The sequence below is a fragment of the Dunckerocampus dactyliophorus genome, chromosome 8, assembly GCF_027744805.1.
Source record: "Dunckerocampus dactyliophorus isolate RoL2022-P2 chromosome 8, RoL_Ddac_1.1, whole genome shotgun sequence".
In the NCBI taxonomy this organism is placed as follows: domain Eukaryota; kingdom Metazoa; phylum Chordata; class Actinopteri; order Syngnathiformes; family Syngnathidae; genus Dunckerocampus; species Dunckerocampus dactyliophorus.
In genome coordinates, this window is record NC_072826.1 from 14,425,001 (window position 1) to 14,443,838 (window position 18,838).

General features: G+C 41.6%; 2 protein-coding genes across 3 annotated transcripts in view; both read left to right on the forward strand.

Annotated features, from left to right (window-relative positions):
• Positions 1-9,281, forward strand: part of unm_sa1614 (un-named sa1614) — a 16,655-nt gene extending 7,374 nt beyond the window's left edge. The window contains exons 13-28 of one of the 2 annotated variants that reach the window (XM_054783506.1): positions 152-203; positions 296-462; positions 1,610-1,743; positions 1,957-2,048; positions 2,149-2,332; positions 2,586-2,671; positions 2,767-2,882; positions 2,979-3,046; positions 3,122-3,229; positions 3,385-3,667; positions 3,747-3,917; positions 4,005-4,065; positions 4,744-4,817; positions 5,733-5,887; positions 7,232-7,360; positions 7,501-9,281. In XM_054783506.1, coding sequence (XP_054639481.1) covers positions 152-203; positions 296-462; positions 1,610-1,743; positions 1,957-2,048; positions 2,149-2,332; positions 2,586-2,671; positions 2,767-2,882; positions 2,979-3,046; positions 3,122-3,229; positions 3,385-3,667; positions 3,747-3,917; positions 4,005-4,065; positions 4,744-4,817; positions 5,733-5,887; positions 7,232-7,360; positions 7,501-7,575 — 1,955 coding nt within the window. In that variant the 3' untranslated portion in view covers positions 7,576-9,281. The remainder of the gene's footprint in view (positions 1-151; positions 204-295; positions 463-1,609; positions 1,744-1,956; positions 2,049-2,148; positions 2,333-2,585; positions 2,672-2,766; positions 2,883-2,978; positions 3,047-3,121; positions 3,230-3,384; positions 3,668-3,746; positions 3,918-4,004; positions 4,066-4,743; positions 4,818-5,732; positions 5,888-7,231; positions 7,361-7,500) is intronic. The other variant, XM_054783507.1, reaches the window with a different exon arrangement.
• Positions 9,282-10,083: 802 nt separating this feature from the next.
• Positions 10,084-18,574, forward strand: LOC129186400 (protein SSUH2 homolog). Its single transcript, XM_054784649.1, has 12 exons — positions 10,084-10,223; positions 13,710-13,790; positions 13,869-13,944; positions 14,030-14,159; positions 15,727-15,787; positions 15,935-16,056; positions 16,158-16,220; positions 16,377-16,456; positions 16,619-16,711; positions 16,785-16,890; positions 17,189-17,296; positions 17,500-18,574. The coding sequence occupies exons 1-12, from the start codon at positions 10,211-10,213 to the stop codon at positions 17,635-17,637; spliced, it is 1,071 nt and encodes a 356-aa protein (XP_054640624.1). The 5' UTR covers positions 10,084-10,210; the 3' UTR covers positions 17,638-18,574.
• The last annotated feature ends 264 nt before the right edge of the window (positions 18,575-18,838 follow it).

Below are 18,838 nucleotides of genomic sequence, written 5' to 3' on the forward strand. Positions count from 1 at the left end.
ATTATTTCTATTTATATTATTTTCTACGGGAAAAATAGTTTACACATTTCAGCAAATTGAAAGATGTCAAGCATGTCTTTGAGGTTACACTGTCATTGTATATACTGTACCTACATACACAAATTCACAAAACAACATACACTGTGTCCAGCAGATAATCGCACCTACCACTTCCTGGCGGAGGATGAAGCAGAGTGTGTGGCGTAAGTCTAACTAACGTTTCATCTGACTGAGGTTGTCTCATTCTATCTTTGTGTTGTATGGCATTAAACTATGTGTGTTTGTGTGTGTGCAGCTGGATCTCGGTGCTTAGCAACAGCAAACAGGAAGCTCTGACGGTGGCGTTGGATGGAGGCAGGAAAGCAGGCGCAGAGAGCAGCATGGAGGAGCTGACCCGCTCCATCACTGATGACATCAAACGCATGCCTGGAAACAACAGCTGCTGCGACTGTGGAGCTCCAGGTTACAACCAACTAGTTCTTTCAATACTGAACTTTCCTGGCTTCATAGGACATAATCAGCTATTGATTAATTATTATACACCTTATTGTGAATACAGTGGAACCTTGGTTAGCGTCAATAAGTTGTTCCAGAAGGTCCGACTCTTAACGGAAATGGACGCTAACCAAATCAATTTTTCCTATAAGAAATCATGTAAATCCAATTAACCCATTCTAGAAATCCAAAAATCTTAACACACAACACATTTACAAATATAGTTTTCCATGGAGAAAACAATCTGAAATGCATAAAATATATATATAAATGATGAATGAAACATTTGAGGTTAATTTTACCTTCACTGAAAATGTGATTCCTGACGTGACTGTTCCTAAAGACATGATGTGCCAGCAAGATGATTTTCTCTTTTGCCATGAGTTATTGCTTGAATTTAACAGTGTTTCTCACATCAATGACCCACAATGGAGCCAAAGAAAGTTGCAAGTGCCAGCATTTTGATAAACAAGGTGAGAAACACTATTGAATTCCAGAACCAACTCATGACAAAACAGGAAGACTGTGTCCCTGTGGTGTCTCGGAGCCCAATGGTGTCTTTAGAAACAGTCATGTTCATTTATCCATTTAATTTGTGATTTCTATGCATTTAGAATTATTTTACAAAAAAGTGCTTTGTGTTAACATTTTTAAGAGCCAACCGCTGATAACATCATAGATTGGCGACAGCTGACTTCCGGCTCGGGTTGCCATTTTCTTAGCAAGCTAAGGATGCTAACAAGTACATTAGTGATAAAAATACATTAAGAACACAGTTGGACTCATGCAGTGTATTAATAACACGACACACGCGTCCTATTATACGCTAACTGGAAAATTTACTTAAACCAAGGCAAAATTTTGGCGTACATTTTTTTATGTTAACCGAAAAAACAGGGCAGATGCTAACGAAGGTTCAACTGTATTTACAATCAAATATATTAGTTCTTCGTCCAAAATGGCAAGGTACCTAACTTGCCTCTCTTCTTATTTATTTCCTGTTTAAATTTCTATGGTAGCCATGTCATGCAGCAGACTAGTTGGGTCTGAATTAATCAAATCTATGGTGCCTCCTAGTTGAGTGGTTGCAAACATTGACTCTGTCACCCTGCAGACCCTGGCTGGGTATCAACTAACTTGGGCATCCTGACGTGCATCGAGTGTTCCGGGGTCCACAGGGAGATGGGCGTCCACGTCTCCAGGATCCAGTCCCTCAGTCTGGACAGTCTCGGTACTTCCGACCTGCTGGTATGTCCAACAGTATGCTCTGTAGTCAGTTTGCTTATTAGGTGGAGGGATGCATTGCTAATGCTAGAAATTAGATGCAGTCTATGGTATTGGGACACAGCTCTTAATGATTGAATTACTGCCTGGTGAAATGAACTAATAAGTGTGAGTCTGACGGCTAACCTGACAATTCCAGGCATTATTTAGTCATTGATTTTCCATTCTCTCCCTCAGTTGGCCAGAAACGTTGGTAACTCTGGTTTTAATGAGATACTGGAGGCAAACCTGCTGAGTCCGTCACTGAAGCCATCGCAACACAGCCACATGTAGGACACGCGCGCACACACACACACACACACACACACACACACTTGTATGCTGTATATTAGTATGTCATTTAAAACATCTGTGTATGCGTGCATGCAGGACGGAGCGTAAAGACTTCATTCAGTCAAAGTATCAGGACGTTCACTTTGTGAGGCGGAGTCACAGCTCATCCACAGCGCTGCGAATCCTGCAGGAGGCCACCAAGAGCTGTGACATTTACAGTCTGATCCAGCTGTACGCCCAGCGCACCGAGCTCAGCCACCCACTACTCTCTCACATACAAGTACGTACAACTAGAACATCATGAGGCTAAAGAACATTTGTTTTAACAGAAAAAATGTTGAATGCTAAAAGTCTTGTGTTTTCAGTGAAATATTTTTGCGTTTTGAGGCTAAACTTAGATTTTCAGGCTAAAATAATGGATTTTGAGACTAAAGCTGGTAGTTGTTTAATCATGTGGTTTAAGGATAAAATGGCATTTGACGAAACGAGTTTTAACCTTAAAATGTGTTTCCGTATGGTTTCCACGGCAACAGGAGAAAGGGGAGACGGCGCTTCACCTTGCCGTCCTATTGGCTGACAGGACGTCTCTACACATTTTGGACTTCCTGGCTCAGAACTGGTCAGTGTGGTCCAGTTACACGAAGCAAGTCTGATTATGTCGGTTCATGAATAGACGGCGGCCGTGTTTGCAGCTTTGTTTGTTTGGTTGTTTAGCTCCAATGTGGATGTACAGACGGTGGCTGGGAATACAGCGCTGCACTACAGTTGTCTGCACAACAAGAGTGACTGTGTGAAGCTGCTGCTGAGGGCCAGAGCCAACACGCACATCAGTAATACACATAAACACATCAGTAATACACACGCACACATCAGTAATGCATACATATACAGCATTTTGTGTATTTAAATGATTGTGTGTTTGACAGAGAATGAGCTAGGTGAGACAGCACTGGATGTGAGCCGCAGGTTGAAGCACAGCCACTGTGAAGTGCTGGTGAGTTCATTAGATTTGTGTTACAGTTCTTATTCTTATTCTTGTTCTTATTATGACGTGTGTGTCTGTGTCCAGCTGCAACAGGCACAGTCTAACCAGTTTGACCATCATGTCCATGTGGAGTATGAGTGGAGGCTTCGTCATGATGACGTCTATGACAGTGATGACGACTTTGATGACAAGGTAACCATGGCAGCAGTGGCATGGCAGCAAAGCACCAAATAAGGCAGTCAGGAAGTTACGCACTACCCTAAATAAACACAAAATGGGTTCCTTGTTGACGTTAACAACATCAAAGCCAACTGATGATGAACCCTTTTTCCTCTTTTTACTTCCAGAATGGTCCTGTAAAGAAAGAACGTTCCTCCTCCTCCTTCTCCTTCCCCTCACGGCCTTTCAGCTTTGGTCACTCCTCATCCTCTTCCTCCACGACCACCCCACCATGCACGGGTTCGTCAGGAGGATCTGCCCCAGCAGGTGGAGGTAGTGGTGGCTTGCTCAGCGTGGGACGCAGGCTAGCCATGGCCATGGAGCATCACAGTCGTCCCCCAGCCTCAGCGGCCAGCCCCCCTCCACCGCCCCCCTCCTCACCCGCTCCACCACTGCCCCCTAGGGTCAAAGGTGAGGAGCCTGTCATTACTATCACCTTCTGACAATAAAATCATAACATTTATTTCTTATTTGTTTTGTTGTCCCACAGCTCCCAGCGTTCCACCCCCTCCTCCTCCTCCAGCTTGGAGGGAGGGGGTTGGCGAGGAAGAGGAGCATGAGGGGGAGGTATTCTTCCCCCTGACAGGAAGCAGGAAGACAACCCCACCCCCACCTGTTGCCGCACGCCACAAGAGGAGCTGCTCCGAGTCTAGCAAGCACGGTATCTTGTGATGAACATGTTGTCAAGGCAAAACTTCTTGTATGACAGTGGGTCAGTTCTTCTGTCTCTCTGTTTGTGTGTGGCTAGAGTATGGGATACCAGCCAGTCTCAGGATCTACAGTGGTGCAGATTCCTCCTTCAAGTGTGTGTGAGTATCCACCATCGCTCTCTCTCACTTAATTAAGCCATCAAGCAACAAGAAACATTGCAGTCGAGTGGGAAATACTCTTCTGTTTCACCTCACCCTGTGACTCATATTTTTATGGTCATTATTTCACAACAGTCTTTCATCAGACAAAACACATTTACTTTTCAAAAATAGCCTTTTAAGACACACAAATGTTTGAAATGTAAACACATAATTGTGTGCAAAGTGTATGTTACAGCAATTATTGAGGAACTAAGGAGCAAAGTAAAATGAAATATCCAGATTGCTGACTGATTTTTGATCAAGCAAATTGGTAGCAAACCTTCTGTGCTGACCTCTAGTGAACCAATAATGTACTACAGTTCAGATGTAGCGTATCAGAACATGTAGTCTGTTGAGGCCCTAGGCAAAAATTCATAGGGGGCCCCTTTGCATAGTGTCACTGTAGAAGTTTCTACTGTAGAAGCTCCAAGTTTGTCAGCCCTTGGGGGCCTCCAACTGGGCTGGAGGTCCAAGCAGTTGGCAGCTGGCAAGCAGCGCCCCTGTGTACATCACAATAGTACTGTATTGTAAAGTAAATATAAGTCAACAAAATGGTTTGTATATGGACATTGCTTTTTGTGCCAAAATTAATAGCGAAACACTGTTAATATTCTGTTATTAATGATCTGTCTTCAGCCCGTCTTCTCCTCTTGGCTCGCTGACTGAACGACCAGATGGAGGTACTTGCTGTCCAGAAACATCCAAAAGAGGTTAGTTATTTAATATTTTATAATTTGTGTTGGGAGCAACAACGTTAACAATAACGGTACATTACTAATGCTGTTATTGGTTTCCAGTAAGGCGTCATCAAACATTACAGTGCCTTTACCATTACTAATCGAATTTGACTCATTGGAGAATACCGGTATGTTGTTAAAAATAATCGTCACCTAACTGTACGTGTATTCATCAGAGTATGAAAATTCTTATGGCAATTACAATGACTTTTTTAAAAAACTATGTGACTAACTATGACATGCATTGTATGATACTTGGTGGTTGTACAAAGTGAATAATTGGTAAAACTAGTAAGAAAGTACTACAACGTCTATTCAAATGATTGTAACAACAGAAGACCGGAGAGACAACTATTACTATAACAGCTATTACTGTTAAAAGTGACAAGATGTGTAGTAATGAGTAGTAATTCGATGCTATTCCTCTAAGATCCAAAGGTTATCAGCCTAACCTGTGCAGTGAAATGTGGTGCGTTATTATGCACTGATATCTGTATAAATAACCTGGCTGCTGCTTCAGTCTACATAGTTCACTACAGGATGTTAAATAGCTAGTCAACAACAGTTGTGTTTGCTCACTGCCTCCTAGCGTTTTGGTAGAGAATTGCAGCTCAGCCTATCTCTAATCTCTTGAAACTGCTCTCAACAGCATACACTACTACAAACCTAAATGTGAATTAGTTTACATATTTGAAGGTTTTTTTTTAAAAGTCGGGCAATGATTACTCTTCCCTGTAAACATTTATGATTATTGTTTTGTAATCAATTGCTTTTTTGGAAAGTAACTAGTAATTATAACTATACAATAACAACAATGATTATAATTGGACAAATTTATTCTAATTGTTATTGTGATCACTTTAATGACCTTTTCCCTTACCCCCTCAGCTTTCCGGAGGACGGAGAGTGACACAAGCTCCTCCCACTTCTTGCACCACACCAGAAGGACCTCCCCAAACGGCTCTCCAACCAATCAGCGCTCGCAGAGTTTTGAGAGCACCAGCAGAGGCTCTGCCCCTCAGCCGCTCCCTCGCAGGTCATTGGTGAGTGACAAATGTGCACTCGTAATCAAAATTTCAAGACCAGTTGAAAAATTGCAAGAATTTACATTTTGCACTGTAGCATTTTAAGGAGGTTCTTAGTAGAGCTTTAAAATGCAAAAAGAAATGGGGGTGAGACAAACACATTTTTGAGTAAGCAATTAAACAACCATTAAACTGAAATAGGCTGTTCATCAGTTGATCAAAAGTTTAAGACCAAAGCTAAAAAAAAACCCTGAAACCCTCCTAAATAGAAGTAAAATAAAAATGTTCAAAAAAGGACTCAGTAATGAGTAGCTATACCATCACCTCAAAAATGAATTTGGGCATGCTTGATGCCAGTGTTTCCAGGAGGTTAGTGGGAATGTTGCTCCAAGTGGCTTCACGGAGGGCATCCACTGTCTGGAACTGATGTCCATTTTCGTAAACTTCGCTTGCTATCCATCCCCAAATGTTCTCAATTGGATTTAGATCAGGGGAACATGCGGGATGGTCCAAAAGAGTGACGTTATTCGCCTGGAAGACGTCGTTTGTCAGGTGGGCATTGTGAACTACAGCATTGTTCTGTAGTCAATACACAATACACAGTCAATACCACACAGACAAGCACCTTTAGTCATGAGGGAACTCCCTGCAACGTCTCAACATAGCCAGCTGCCATTGATGCCCATGTACAAGCTGAAGCTCCATTCCACTGAAGGAAAAAGCACCCCAGATCATGATGGTGCCCCTTACACTGTGCCGTGTACAAAACATCTTAGGTGGGATCGCCTTGTAATGCCAGTAACGTTGGAAGCCATCACACAGTCAAGGTTATTTTTTTCTCATCAGGCAATAAAAATGTCTTCTACCTTTCAATGTCCGTGGAGGTCTTGAGGTCTTGACGGACAGTCAATCGGAACTTTTTTGTTCCATAACTTTCAGGATCTTTAAAATGACTGTTTCTGTGTCCAGCCTCAGCAGCAATGGCGCGCTGCGAGAGGTGAGAGGCTTATTCAGCTCAACAATCCGACTGCGTTCAAAGAGATCATGACAGAGTGAATACATGGCAGAAAATAACACTGAATACACATTTTTGCCAAGATTTTGGCTTTTAAAGGCTGTGGCCGTAAACTGATCAGCTGATTTCACTTGAATGGTTGCTTCGTCAAATTTTTTGTCTCTCCCATTTCTTCTTTTTGCATTTTGAAGCTCAATTTAGAACCCCCTTAATGTCCAACAGTGCAAAATGTAAATTCTTGTAATTTTTTAACTGATCTTAAAATGTTGATCAGGAGTGTAAGTGTTGTGGTGTTTTATGACTACCGTATGAGTAATTACTTTAAGAGGGACCATTGTCTTTGTCAGCCTCGGGGCGCGGGGTCCACTCGAAGGGTTCGGGCTCTGTACGACTGTGAGGCAGATCATCATGATGAGCTCAGCTTCAGCGAGGGACAAGTTCTAGTGGTCATGGGACAGGAAGATCGTGACTGGTGGGTGCGTATCCTCGTCTTGACCTCACCTGCTCAAATTATTTAGTGCACCATCATTTGAAAGGTAATTGAGTGTGTGTGTGTGTGTGTGTGTGTGTGTGTGTGTGTGTGTGTGTGTGTGTGTGTGTGTGTGCGGGCGCGCAGCACGGTTATATTGAAGAGGAACCAGACCAGAGAGGCTTGTTCCCATCTTCCTTTGTGCAGCTGCTCTCAGACTGATGTCACCATCTTTGTAGAACCAACCTTGGACCAGCACCTCAATACCACACCACTGCCAGTCCACACAGACCAGAGCCCCCTCAGGAGAACCAAATCCATGTCCACAAGGCGGTACCAGCAGAGCTCTACAACCTGCCACAGCTGCATTGTTTTAGTCTGAAGACTGTATTTGCTGTTAGCTTCGTATTCATAGCAACCGGTGGCTCATGCCCTCCCATCACCATGGAAACGTTTAGTGCAGGTGACCTTTCCATGAGGGCTCAACAGGACACCAGAGTTGCATCCCGGATGGCTGATGTGAGTGACCAATCAGCAAGGGCTCTTCAAAATAACAGTCCAACTGGAGATTTTATTTTGAAGTTCACCTTAATTGTATTTATTTTTATTTATTTTGTTTGGACACATATCTGTTAGGACACACTTTGGTGCTATTTGTCTTCTTTGTCCTGGTTACAAAGGATAGTGGGAAACCAAAGCACAAATACACTCTCACAGCAGCCTTGAGGACATTGTCAACATCAGGGGAGGAGGAGCCTAACAGGGCGTGGCTGACGCTTCCAGCTGCCTTTAAGTAGCAAGTCACTTCCTGCCTTCAGCAACAAATAAATGACTACATGACTGCACCAAAGCATTCTTAATGAGCATCACACTAGAAATATGTACATTCCAAAAGAAAGTCAGAACATTATGACAAAGTTGTCCTTGCTAGATGAAATTGTGATGTTCCAAGAATAAAATATTTGAAAAAGTAATTTAGACGTAAAAGCATACCATACAATCAGCTGGTAAAATCAATAAAAACTAAATAAAAACATTACTGGTTGATGCACCAAGACATCATTTGCAACTATGTTTCTTTTTCTACTTAGAAAAATAATGACTTTATTTTCATAACATACCATAACTGCATCTTTATCGTATGTTTTTTGTCCCGTTCATGAAAAAAAGTCAAATCACAAGCTCACCTGGAATTTGAATAAATAACAATTGACTTTAAAACTGTTTTTGACAAGGCTTTTTGGACTTTTAAAAAATCTTGATTTAGTTTCAGCCCAGAGGGCAACAGTGGAGTCATGTTATTTTTTTTTTTTATAAAAATGTTCCTTCAAAGTCAACACTAAATATCTGAAAGTTAGCAATTTGCTCTGTGTAAGTTTTGGTCATTGAATTTTCTTTTCATGAATGACAGAACAAAAAAAGATTGGTTCATTTGAATTTCATTTTGATAAGCAAAATATTCAAATATTCAATAATACAATTCAAATATAAAACACTTATTTCTAAAAGCAATAACTACATTTAAATAAACATTTAAATTGATTTGTATTGTTTATAATGGTTGTTTGTCTATATGTGCCCTGCGATTGGCTGGCGACCAGTCCAAGGTGTACCCCGCCTGTTGCCCGAAGTCAGCTGGGATAGGCTCCAGCATGCCCCCGCGACCCTAATGAGGAAGAAGCGGTATAGAAAATGGATGGATGTATTGTTTATATAACAAAAAATAAAATCTGACCAAAAAGAGATAGTTTAGCCTCCAAAGCTGTGCTTTTATTTTGAAGACTTTACCGGATACAGAAAGTGTTGCCGAAATCATTGGGAGGTTGCGGTTCTTGTAGTGAATTGTGCATAAAGAAAGCTTGCCTGCGAAATACGCCTTGCTGTCTGCTTGAACCCATCCATCTATTTTCAATACCGCTTGTCTTCACTCGGTGGCGGGTGTGCTGGAGCCTATCCCAGCTGTCTTCTGGTGGGAGGCAGGTACCCTGGACTAGTCGCCAGCCAATCACAGGGCACATACAGACAAACGTCATACAGTATAGACAAAACACGTGTGCTTGGACCCACATTTAGAAAGACAACAGGTGCCATTGTAATCATTTGCCCTCTTGCTTGAAAATGAAAACTTCCGGTGTCTGAATATGATAACTTTTTTGGGTCTGTTTTTTTCTTTGATAGATTGGTGATCTTATTTCTTGAAATATGAAGTATACAATAAAAATCAAGCCGTTTTTTTGAGATTTAGTTTTTGTTTTTGACCAATTTGGCATTATTTTGGTGGTGTTTTTCCACTTCAAAAACGTAGGAAATGTAGAATTCTTTACAGGAGCCATGGCGTGTCAACATGGCCAAGTGGTGTTTAAAACACGACACCACACGCATTTTGTAACGATTTAAACATTTGGTAACTTTTAAATATGAACGATGTGGGATGTTTTTCTCTTTCCTTTTCAGTCCTTAGATTGAAAATCAATTTCAGATGGGCGTTGGCAGCATTCCTGGAGACATTTGTGTCAAGTTGAAATTATGTATACACACCGGATAAGCATGATTGCACCTCTGCGAAATAAACGTCCTACGCGGCAAACCACAAAGTTGATTTCAGCTAATATGAAAGTGTGAATACAGGTAAGAATTAAAATTGAAGTCGGAGCGAAATGAACTGATGGTTCACATGTAAGTCGAACAACAAAAGCGACATCTGGTCACGTGACCACTTTATTTTGAAATGTATTTAACGGAAGCGGGGTGTGTGAATAGCGCTGTACATGTCCAGTGGCACCGTACTGCGATGGAAACTAACGGTTTGACTTGCACGAAATCTCAGCAAATTTGAGCGTGATCAAACCTGACCAGGATGAACAGCGCAGGTAGGACGCCAACCCGCGACCTCACACACAACAAACACAAACTAACCGGAACATGTCTCAGCTGCTTGCAGGTTGGAGGGGGTGGGGGTCCATGCCTGCAGGGATTTAACTCAGAGACGCCCTGACAATAATCTACTTTAACCACAACAAATTTGGAAACGGATTCAGATTGGGATTTCTTTTTTTTAATGAATAGGCACATAGTTTGCTCTTTTTCGTTAGTTTTGAAGAGCTTTAATGACTTGAGGGAATGAAACACTCCTTTATAAGGCCCACATGAATACAACAATGTGTATCATATTTAAACAAAACACGTGACTGCATGTTGTTTTGCTGGTTGCATTTTTAGCTATTTTTGTAGGCCTTTTCCAGAAGTTCAAAACAAACGAGTCTCATTCTTCTGTCAGATCATCACAAACCAGTTTGGAATAATTCATGGCTTCAATGATCCCGTTGGGAATGTGAAACAAGCTCAGACTTATTGTCAGCTCAAGTTTCCTCTATCCCACGAACTTGAGTCACTTATTTTGGTGTGCCAGAAAGAAATATAATAAGTTAAAGTTGCTAAAAGTCCTGTGAGCAATAACAGTATGATGCACAGCAGAAAAAAGTCCAGTTCTTGTTGCAAGCGACTGTTTTGGGGTCGTGAAAATTGCCCCCGAGGTCCAACCCACATTCTGGTGTCAAGTTGACTTGCTGGAACAGCTGCATGAACTGTGGGAGGAGACTTGTTATTGGAGGGAATTTCCACTGGGATTGAGTGGTATTGAATAGATGTGTTTAGGGACAATTGGACAAACTTGAGGCTTTGTTCCTCTCCTTTATTGGACAAATGTTCCCACATGAGGATGCACGGTGGCCGACAGTGCAGCTTTGTCCCAACACTGAAATGATCCAAAACTGAAAAGGCACAAATGCAGTTATACCAAAACAGCTTTGTATGTTTGTGGGATGCTGTGTTTGAAAGTTGAAAATGAAAGTATTCAAAATGTGGTTACTTGTGGTCGAGTGAGCATAAGGGACAACTGATCCTTGGGTCCTTACGTTTTTTTTAAACAGCGGCCTTCATTATGTAGTTAAGTAGTCGTGGTCTAGAGTCCTCCTGTTGTGTTGTAATAGCACAATGGTTTGAGAGGGGACAGTCATAGTGTGGTGACACAGGGCCAAAAAAACAGGACCACAGACTTAGTTTTCATAAGCATGACGTGTTTTTAACAGGGTAAGCCTCAGACACATGTAAAACAGGCAAAAAAAAAAGGTACAATAATCTGTTGTTTATCACGGTTAATTGGTTCCAGACCCGACCACAAGTGAATTTCCGCAGAGTAGGATTCCTGAGTAGAGTAGAGAGTAGAAAACCTATTTACAACCTTCTAAATATGTATTTTGTAACATTATTACAGCCCTCTAGACATGAACTAGCACCCCTACAGTCACCTTGACACTTGTATTACCCAATATAGTAGACATAATAAGAGGAAATAAGCCATTTAATACATAAATAAGACTAGTGCTTGTGTGTGTTGCAATAATTGTGTTCCGGACAGGAAGTGACATCAAAGGTTCAGAGCTGATGTTTAGCTTTTAGCTTGTAGCCTCTTCTTTCATTTGTAATTATTGTGCCTGTTGTGAGAGAGTTCAAATCTGTAATATAGTAATCCCTCGTTTATTGCAGGTAATTGGTCCCTGACCTGACCGTGATAAGTGAATTTCCGCAAAGTAGGATTCCTTCTTTGTAAATGGAATATTTTTGTAGTTATATTATAATATTACCCAAAATAGCAGTTACTATCCTGACTAACCAAGATAACCATCCTGAATACCTTGAACTTGAATTTTCTTTTTTAAAAAAAGGTCAACTATCCAAAAACACAAAGCAAAAATAAAGAACGTGTTTTTGGCAGCGTGGCTTCAAAAAGCACTTCCCTAATCCCTGATAATGATACAGACCCCACACATATGGATCATCACACATCCATCTATCCATTTTCTATGCCGCTTATCCTCACTAGGGTATGCGGGTATGCTGGAGCCTATCCCAACTGACTTCGGGCAGGGCACATACGTGTAGGGCACATATAGACAAACAACCGCACGGGGAGAACATGCAAACTCCACACAGAGATGCCTGACGGAGATTCAAACCAAGGTCTTCCCGATCTCCTGACTGTGTGGCCAACATGCTAACCACTAGGCCACCGTGTGGCCCTCATCACACATCATTATACTGTAAAAGTACTGTAACAAGGTGATGCTGTACGTAGAATAATCTCTCATACCCCACTGAAAATTAAATAAGTAGATAAAGACACCCCCTCTTACATGGTATGGTCTGGAGATGTCAGTGATTACATCATCGGGCCTATAAAAAAGGAAATGCATGGCTGCCCCTCCCCAAACATTCCTTACACAAAACAAAGGTATTTTATGCCAAATAATTGAAGTATTCACAACTGTAACTTAATAAATCTAATTGAAACACATCCACTGTTTCGGTTGGTTTAAATGCAACCAGTAGTGATGTAAATGATTTAAATTTTAGCAAACTAAACAAATGAAATAACGCTAAACTATGTAAATTGTAAGTCTAAAAGACAAGTGGTTAATGCCAAGCTCATCCACTTAGTTTTTACAAGGAGCAAAGTGGCCCCAAACTTACAATTTTAGGAGCACAAGCAGAACATTTAGGGGCACACACTGAAGTTAACTTGCAACGTAAATATTCACATTTCCTTTCATTTTCACTGTATTACTGATAAATACGGGAATAATAAATGGCAGCTGTCTTCTCTAACCACCCTGTTTCTGTCACTAGCTTCTGAAGGCCTCTTTGGTGGCATCATATACGCCGTAAAATGAAATCTCATCATGTGATTTCAACATGACTGTTGTGCACAATTATTTATTACTCCTTCAATATTTACTGTAGACCAGAAACCACCAGCCTGCCATCTCACCTAACAGCTTAATCATTATCATTATCATCACATGTTGAGGTCAAACATAGTTGGATGTAAAACAGGGGTCCCCAACCGCCGGGCTGTGGCCCGGTTCGGCCCCGGCCATGGACCGCTACCATGGGGAACTTTCAAAGAGAGGTTTATGAGAGCAGGCGTGTCCAACTTTAGCACTACTAAAGCTACTTTGACAAAAAGAAAGGAGAGGTGAGCTATTTGTGTTTTATGTAACTGGCAACTTTTAAATTGTACTTAATTTACATATTTACATTGTGGTAATTTGTCATTAAATACAGGCATCATTTCTTGGTTGAACAGTTTTAAAAATACTAATAGTTGAAGCAAATATTCTTTGGTGAGTTACTCAACATCAGCTGGCGAGCTCACGAGCTTCCTGCTGGAGACCCCTGTGGTAGCGTCACTATCGTAAAGCTGGATCCATTATGTTTTTATTAAACACACAACTGGTGTTTTGAAGACAAGACAATTATTTGATTATTGATTATTAAATGTGATGATGTTGTTACAGCCGTGTACCCACCTGCTGCCACCCACCCTGACAACATGTTCAGCAACATGCCAGGCTACGAAGGCATGGGTCAAGGCGGAGGTGAGAAGACTCAAAACCCACAACCGATCACAGCGTCGAATCTTGGAACTACGTAATCTTTGTTCTATTTCACCACAGGAGGTTTCCTGCCCCCTCCCATTCCCGCGCAGCCTATCGCCCCGCCCCAACCTTCCCCTGAGCCCGAAGATTGGAGGTAAGAGTTCTTGTGATACCTCGCCTGTCCAGCGGGGGGGGGGGCCTGATCGAAGCTAACGTTGGTGTGTGTTTGTTTCTTGCAGTATTCCGTCCTTGTCCGAGGATGCGGCACGCGAGGCGTTTAAGAGCTACGTGGCGTCCAACTGCTGCTACAGTAAAGCACCCGCCAACGATGGCGTCATCACACAAATGGAGCCCTTTAACACATACAGGGTTAGCTAACATATTCATATTCTGCTTCTCAACCGGCACACTTACGTACTTACACTTCGTTGTTTCGTTTTTGAGAAGTGCCGCAAAATGCAGTGCACTGCCAGTACCTGGATGTTACACTCAAAATTTGCGCGCTCAGGAACTAAGTAAACAGTGTACACAGTATACTTATTGAAGTGTATTTACGGAAGTAGTCCATTTGAGACACAGCTATACTCTTAAAGTAAAATTATCTTCTTATTAGAAATCACAAAAACATCTTCATCTTTATATTGGCGAGAAGAGCATTTCTGTTGTTGCCAAAGAGAACCGGAAACACTGACTTTTGTAGGTTCAGTATTTCATTTTGAGTTTATGAGATCCCACCTCAAAGCCATCCAGTCCATTGAAAACAAAAACATGGCTGACAACCTTAATAAGCTGTGTGAGTATTTTTGACATTTGAAACTTCCAGCTTTAGGGCTTTTGAGGTACAACTGTATTGTTAAACTATTCAGTCAGTTTTGCCACTGTATTTATTTGCGGCTCTAACTCAGATGAAAGTTACACTCCAGAACAGTAGGGGGGCGGGCATGCCCATCACCAAAACCAAATCCAAACAAGATCAGTGAGAGTTGATCTAGACAGTTTTGAAGTGATCTGAAGGCAACAGCAGACCTTGACTTCTAAGATAATGTGTTCCAGATGCTGGCTGAGACTTAGTGAGAGCGAAAACACAGGTGAAGCTTTTAAACCCTCCAGCTCGCACCAGAAGAGGCCATCTTGCACAACAATAAGCGTCCTGAAGTCTCAAAATGAAAGTTGATCATCACATTTTGCAAGTTAGCAAATCATTGCATCATCTTATTCATAATGTATTTATTTCTCCGCTGACTGGCAGAAACCGTTCCGTATGTGACCTATCAAAGCATATCAGAGCGAGCAGCCCACATTCTTTCTTTTTTTTTTGTAGAAAACCTAGCTTAGGTTGTGGTTGATATGATGTTCCACTCAGAGCCCTGTAGGTGACAGCAGTGTGCATTAAAAAACTGTCATCTGTGCATCAGAGGTAACACAAGGTTACATACAACATTCCTGGATCTGCAGCAGCACGTCAGGGTTGCTGATATGGACTTCCCTTTTTATTTTCAAGTCAAGCTCGTAAAAAACTAACATGGCAGCCATTGATCGCAAAACAAGTCCTTTTTTAGGAGTTTAGTTTTTTTGTTTGTTTTGTTTTTCTTTTAAGAAGGAGGAGGAGCTCGTGCCCATGGGAGGGGGTATCATGATTATTTTGGCCTTGCTAATCAGCTGACAACATCATGTGACCAACAGCTCGTGTGCTTGTGTGCCTCAAACCATTTCCCATTAATCACACTGGGCTTTATTGCCAGGAGCCAAGTCGAAATTAAGAGCTGAAATACAAATAAGATATATATTATAAATACATCACACTATATGGGCAAAAGTACTGGTACAGCTAGAGGAGATTAACATGTGACGTTATCCCTATTATTGCATTAATTTATTGTGCACATTTTTTTTTGTCGTGTGGATTTTTTTGCTAAATTGTGTGTGTGTTCATTAGTACCGTCTGGAGACTTACACTGAGTCAAGGTCGACTGAGTGGGCCCACAAACCTCATGAAGGTACACACAGGCACACACATAAACACTTAACCTTATTTGCATAACTACAAAAACACAAGCTTCCAGTGTTCTCATCTGCAGGTGTTTGACTGACAGGTGTGTGTGTGTGTGTGTGTGTGTGTGTGTGTGTGTGTGTGTGTTTGACAGGCGAGGCGGCAGACTTCTACACACAGACGGCCCCCCGGCCCTGGGAGATCCAAGCCACGTCCCCCAGCCTCTTCACCAATCACTCCGAGGAGATCCGTGTGCCCTACACCTCCTCCATTAAGGTGTGTGCTTCACATGCGCTCCTATTGCTACACAACCTAAAATGTGTGCTTAACTGTGTGTGTGTGTGTGTGTGTGTGCCTGCATGCGTCTGTGTGTGTAGGACTGCCACGACTGCAATGGCACAGGGAAGAAGGCTTGTGATGACTGCCATGGGAGTGGATATGTAAGTCATGGATCAATAAGACTCATCCATGAGCAGTGCTGTCATTTAAATATGGACTGAACCACATTTCCTTTATTGATGAGTGGAGAAAAATGATTAAAATCTAGTCATGATTTGTTGTTTTTAAAACTGTTTTTACATGAATCTGTGTTTCAGAAAGCGTGCAGGATGTGTAATGGCTCTGGCAGCAATAATGATATGAGCTGCAATCATTGTGATGCTACAGGCAGAGACAGGTACTGCACTTCATTGGCTTTTACTCCCCATAAAGACACTTTAAGGGCAAACTCTATATGGGTCATGTTTTTGCAATTTTTTAATGTTATCTTGGCGTGCTGTTCCATTAACAACTTTTGTTTGTCAATTCAAACACAACTTCATTGTGTGTGTGTGCATAGGTGCACAGCATGTAATGCTAATGGCACCAAGGAGTGTGACACGTGTAAAGGAAAGCGCCAACTGCTTACCTACATCAAGCTGAAAGTGGAGTGGTGAGTCTGTCGTCACATGGCGACTTCATCTAACCGTTCAACGTGAACAGTAATCAACATTTGTGACCTACAGGACTAACCATGTGGAGGATCACGTGGTGGAGCAGAATTGTGGTTTGAAGATCGATGACCTGCGCTCAGTGAGCGGGAAGGAGCTGTTCAAGAACAGCCACTACCTGGTACACACATGTACACATATAGTACATGCATCATATATGGCAACCTACCCTCGAAGTATCGCTAATGTACTATATTTATATAATATTTAAAGTACTACTAATGTACCATATTTACATCATATTTAAAGTACCTCTAATGTATCATATTTAATGTACCACTAAAGTGCGATATTTACATCATATTTAATGTACCTCTAATGTACCATGTTAACATCATATTTAACATACCTCTAGTATACCAGAGTTACAGTATATCAAATTTAACATACTTCTAACACACCATATTTACACTTCTCAGGTGTATCCACTACTTGGCTTCCCAAATCCAGCTATCTCAGAGGCCTCTGAGCGTCTGATCCGGGAGCAACAGAGCAAGTACGCCCAGACCTCCAGGATCCTTCAGCAGGTAGGCCAGCAGATTAACACGGTCTCATCTTGTGTCTCCAGCTTTGACATGGGTTAAGGAAGTTGTGGGGCCACAGTAGTACAAAAACAGGAAGCCTCCTCCCATGCCTTCAAAAAACAGGAAATACCTTCTGCACATGAATCTGCTTTCTTGCTTTCTTTATGCTAACCCTGTTTTAAACACTAACTGTGTGTCCCGCTCAGAGGCAGACCGTAGAGTTGATCCCCATCACCAAAGTCAGCTACAAGTGGAAAGGCGACTCTCACGTCTACTATGTGTACGGCAACGAGCAGCAAGTCAGTGCCAACTACCCTGCCACCTGCTGCTGTGTCATCCTGTAGACACAGGAAGTGCTTCTTCTTTATTTCCTGTTTGCTTTCTTCATCTCTCAGTGGAAATCCCCAAACATTAAAAAGTAGTCAAATTGTCAAACCATGGCCATCATGAAAGCTTTGTTCAGTGTACAGGCAATGTTTTAAACCACTTCTTAACATAAGTGTGACAAAACGTGAAGCAGTATTAATTGTATGTTCACTTTGTGAAGATACATGGGGTGATGCTGGAGTCTTTCTGCTTTAAATGTGAGTCTGCTTACTCAACTTTAGTTTTGATTCCACTGTAGTCCAAAGGCATCACTTAAAACCACTTTACGTTTTAATGTGTCTGTTGGTGTCTGAAACTGAAATGTTGATTTTGCTATTTTGTCAACGATGTTCTGCTCAGTCTACCTTGTAGCTGTTTTGACATGATTTGACTTTTGTATTTGTCTTTGCCTGAAATGTAAGTGTCATATGTTGTCGCTGTGTACACACCAGGCAGCACAGAGTACCTCACACACTAAGCAAAAGTTTGAAGTTATAATGCGACAGCTAGTGTCAGCCTTACACTTAATATGTAGTGTCAGAAACACTAATCTTTGACATTTTACCTCGTTTTGGGGCCAACATTTTTCAGTAAATTTGAGGTATTGTTAATAACCACGATGGAATGACTGTGTCACGTTTGCCTTTGTCGGAAGACAGTGAATGTGTGCATAATTATCACAATGTCCCGATCCCATTATGTCATTCAGTGTCTTGTTTTATGGTTCATTAAATGTTACTAAAATGTGACCCAGCAGGTCATATTTGTGACCACAGGTAACATGAACACAAGCTAGCCTTCAGGAACAACCAGTTGTCTTGTCTTTGTTTAAACAACTTTTTATTTTTTACAGTATACAATTCAAGTATGAAACATAGCTGTACATGCATTTCTATGAATAAACAGACAGCATTACCAGGGTGTGCAGAAGTTTTGAGCATGTGATAAAATTTTGCAATTTAAAGCCTTGTATAAGTGCCTGTACGTACAAGCGAGCCCCTTCTGTTCTCAGGAAGCTTGTAGTTCCACTTCCATCACACAGGAGACTCTAGTGGAAATGTTGAAGTTCCTCTGAGAAAAACATTTTTTGGACAGTCAGCTTTTTCTGTTCGTTGTTCGAGACTGTGGAAATCGCTGAGTCTTGAACTCAAACTGTGGGTATTTTAGAGATGAGCTTAT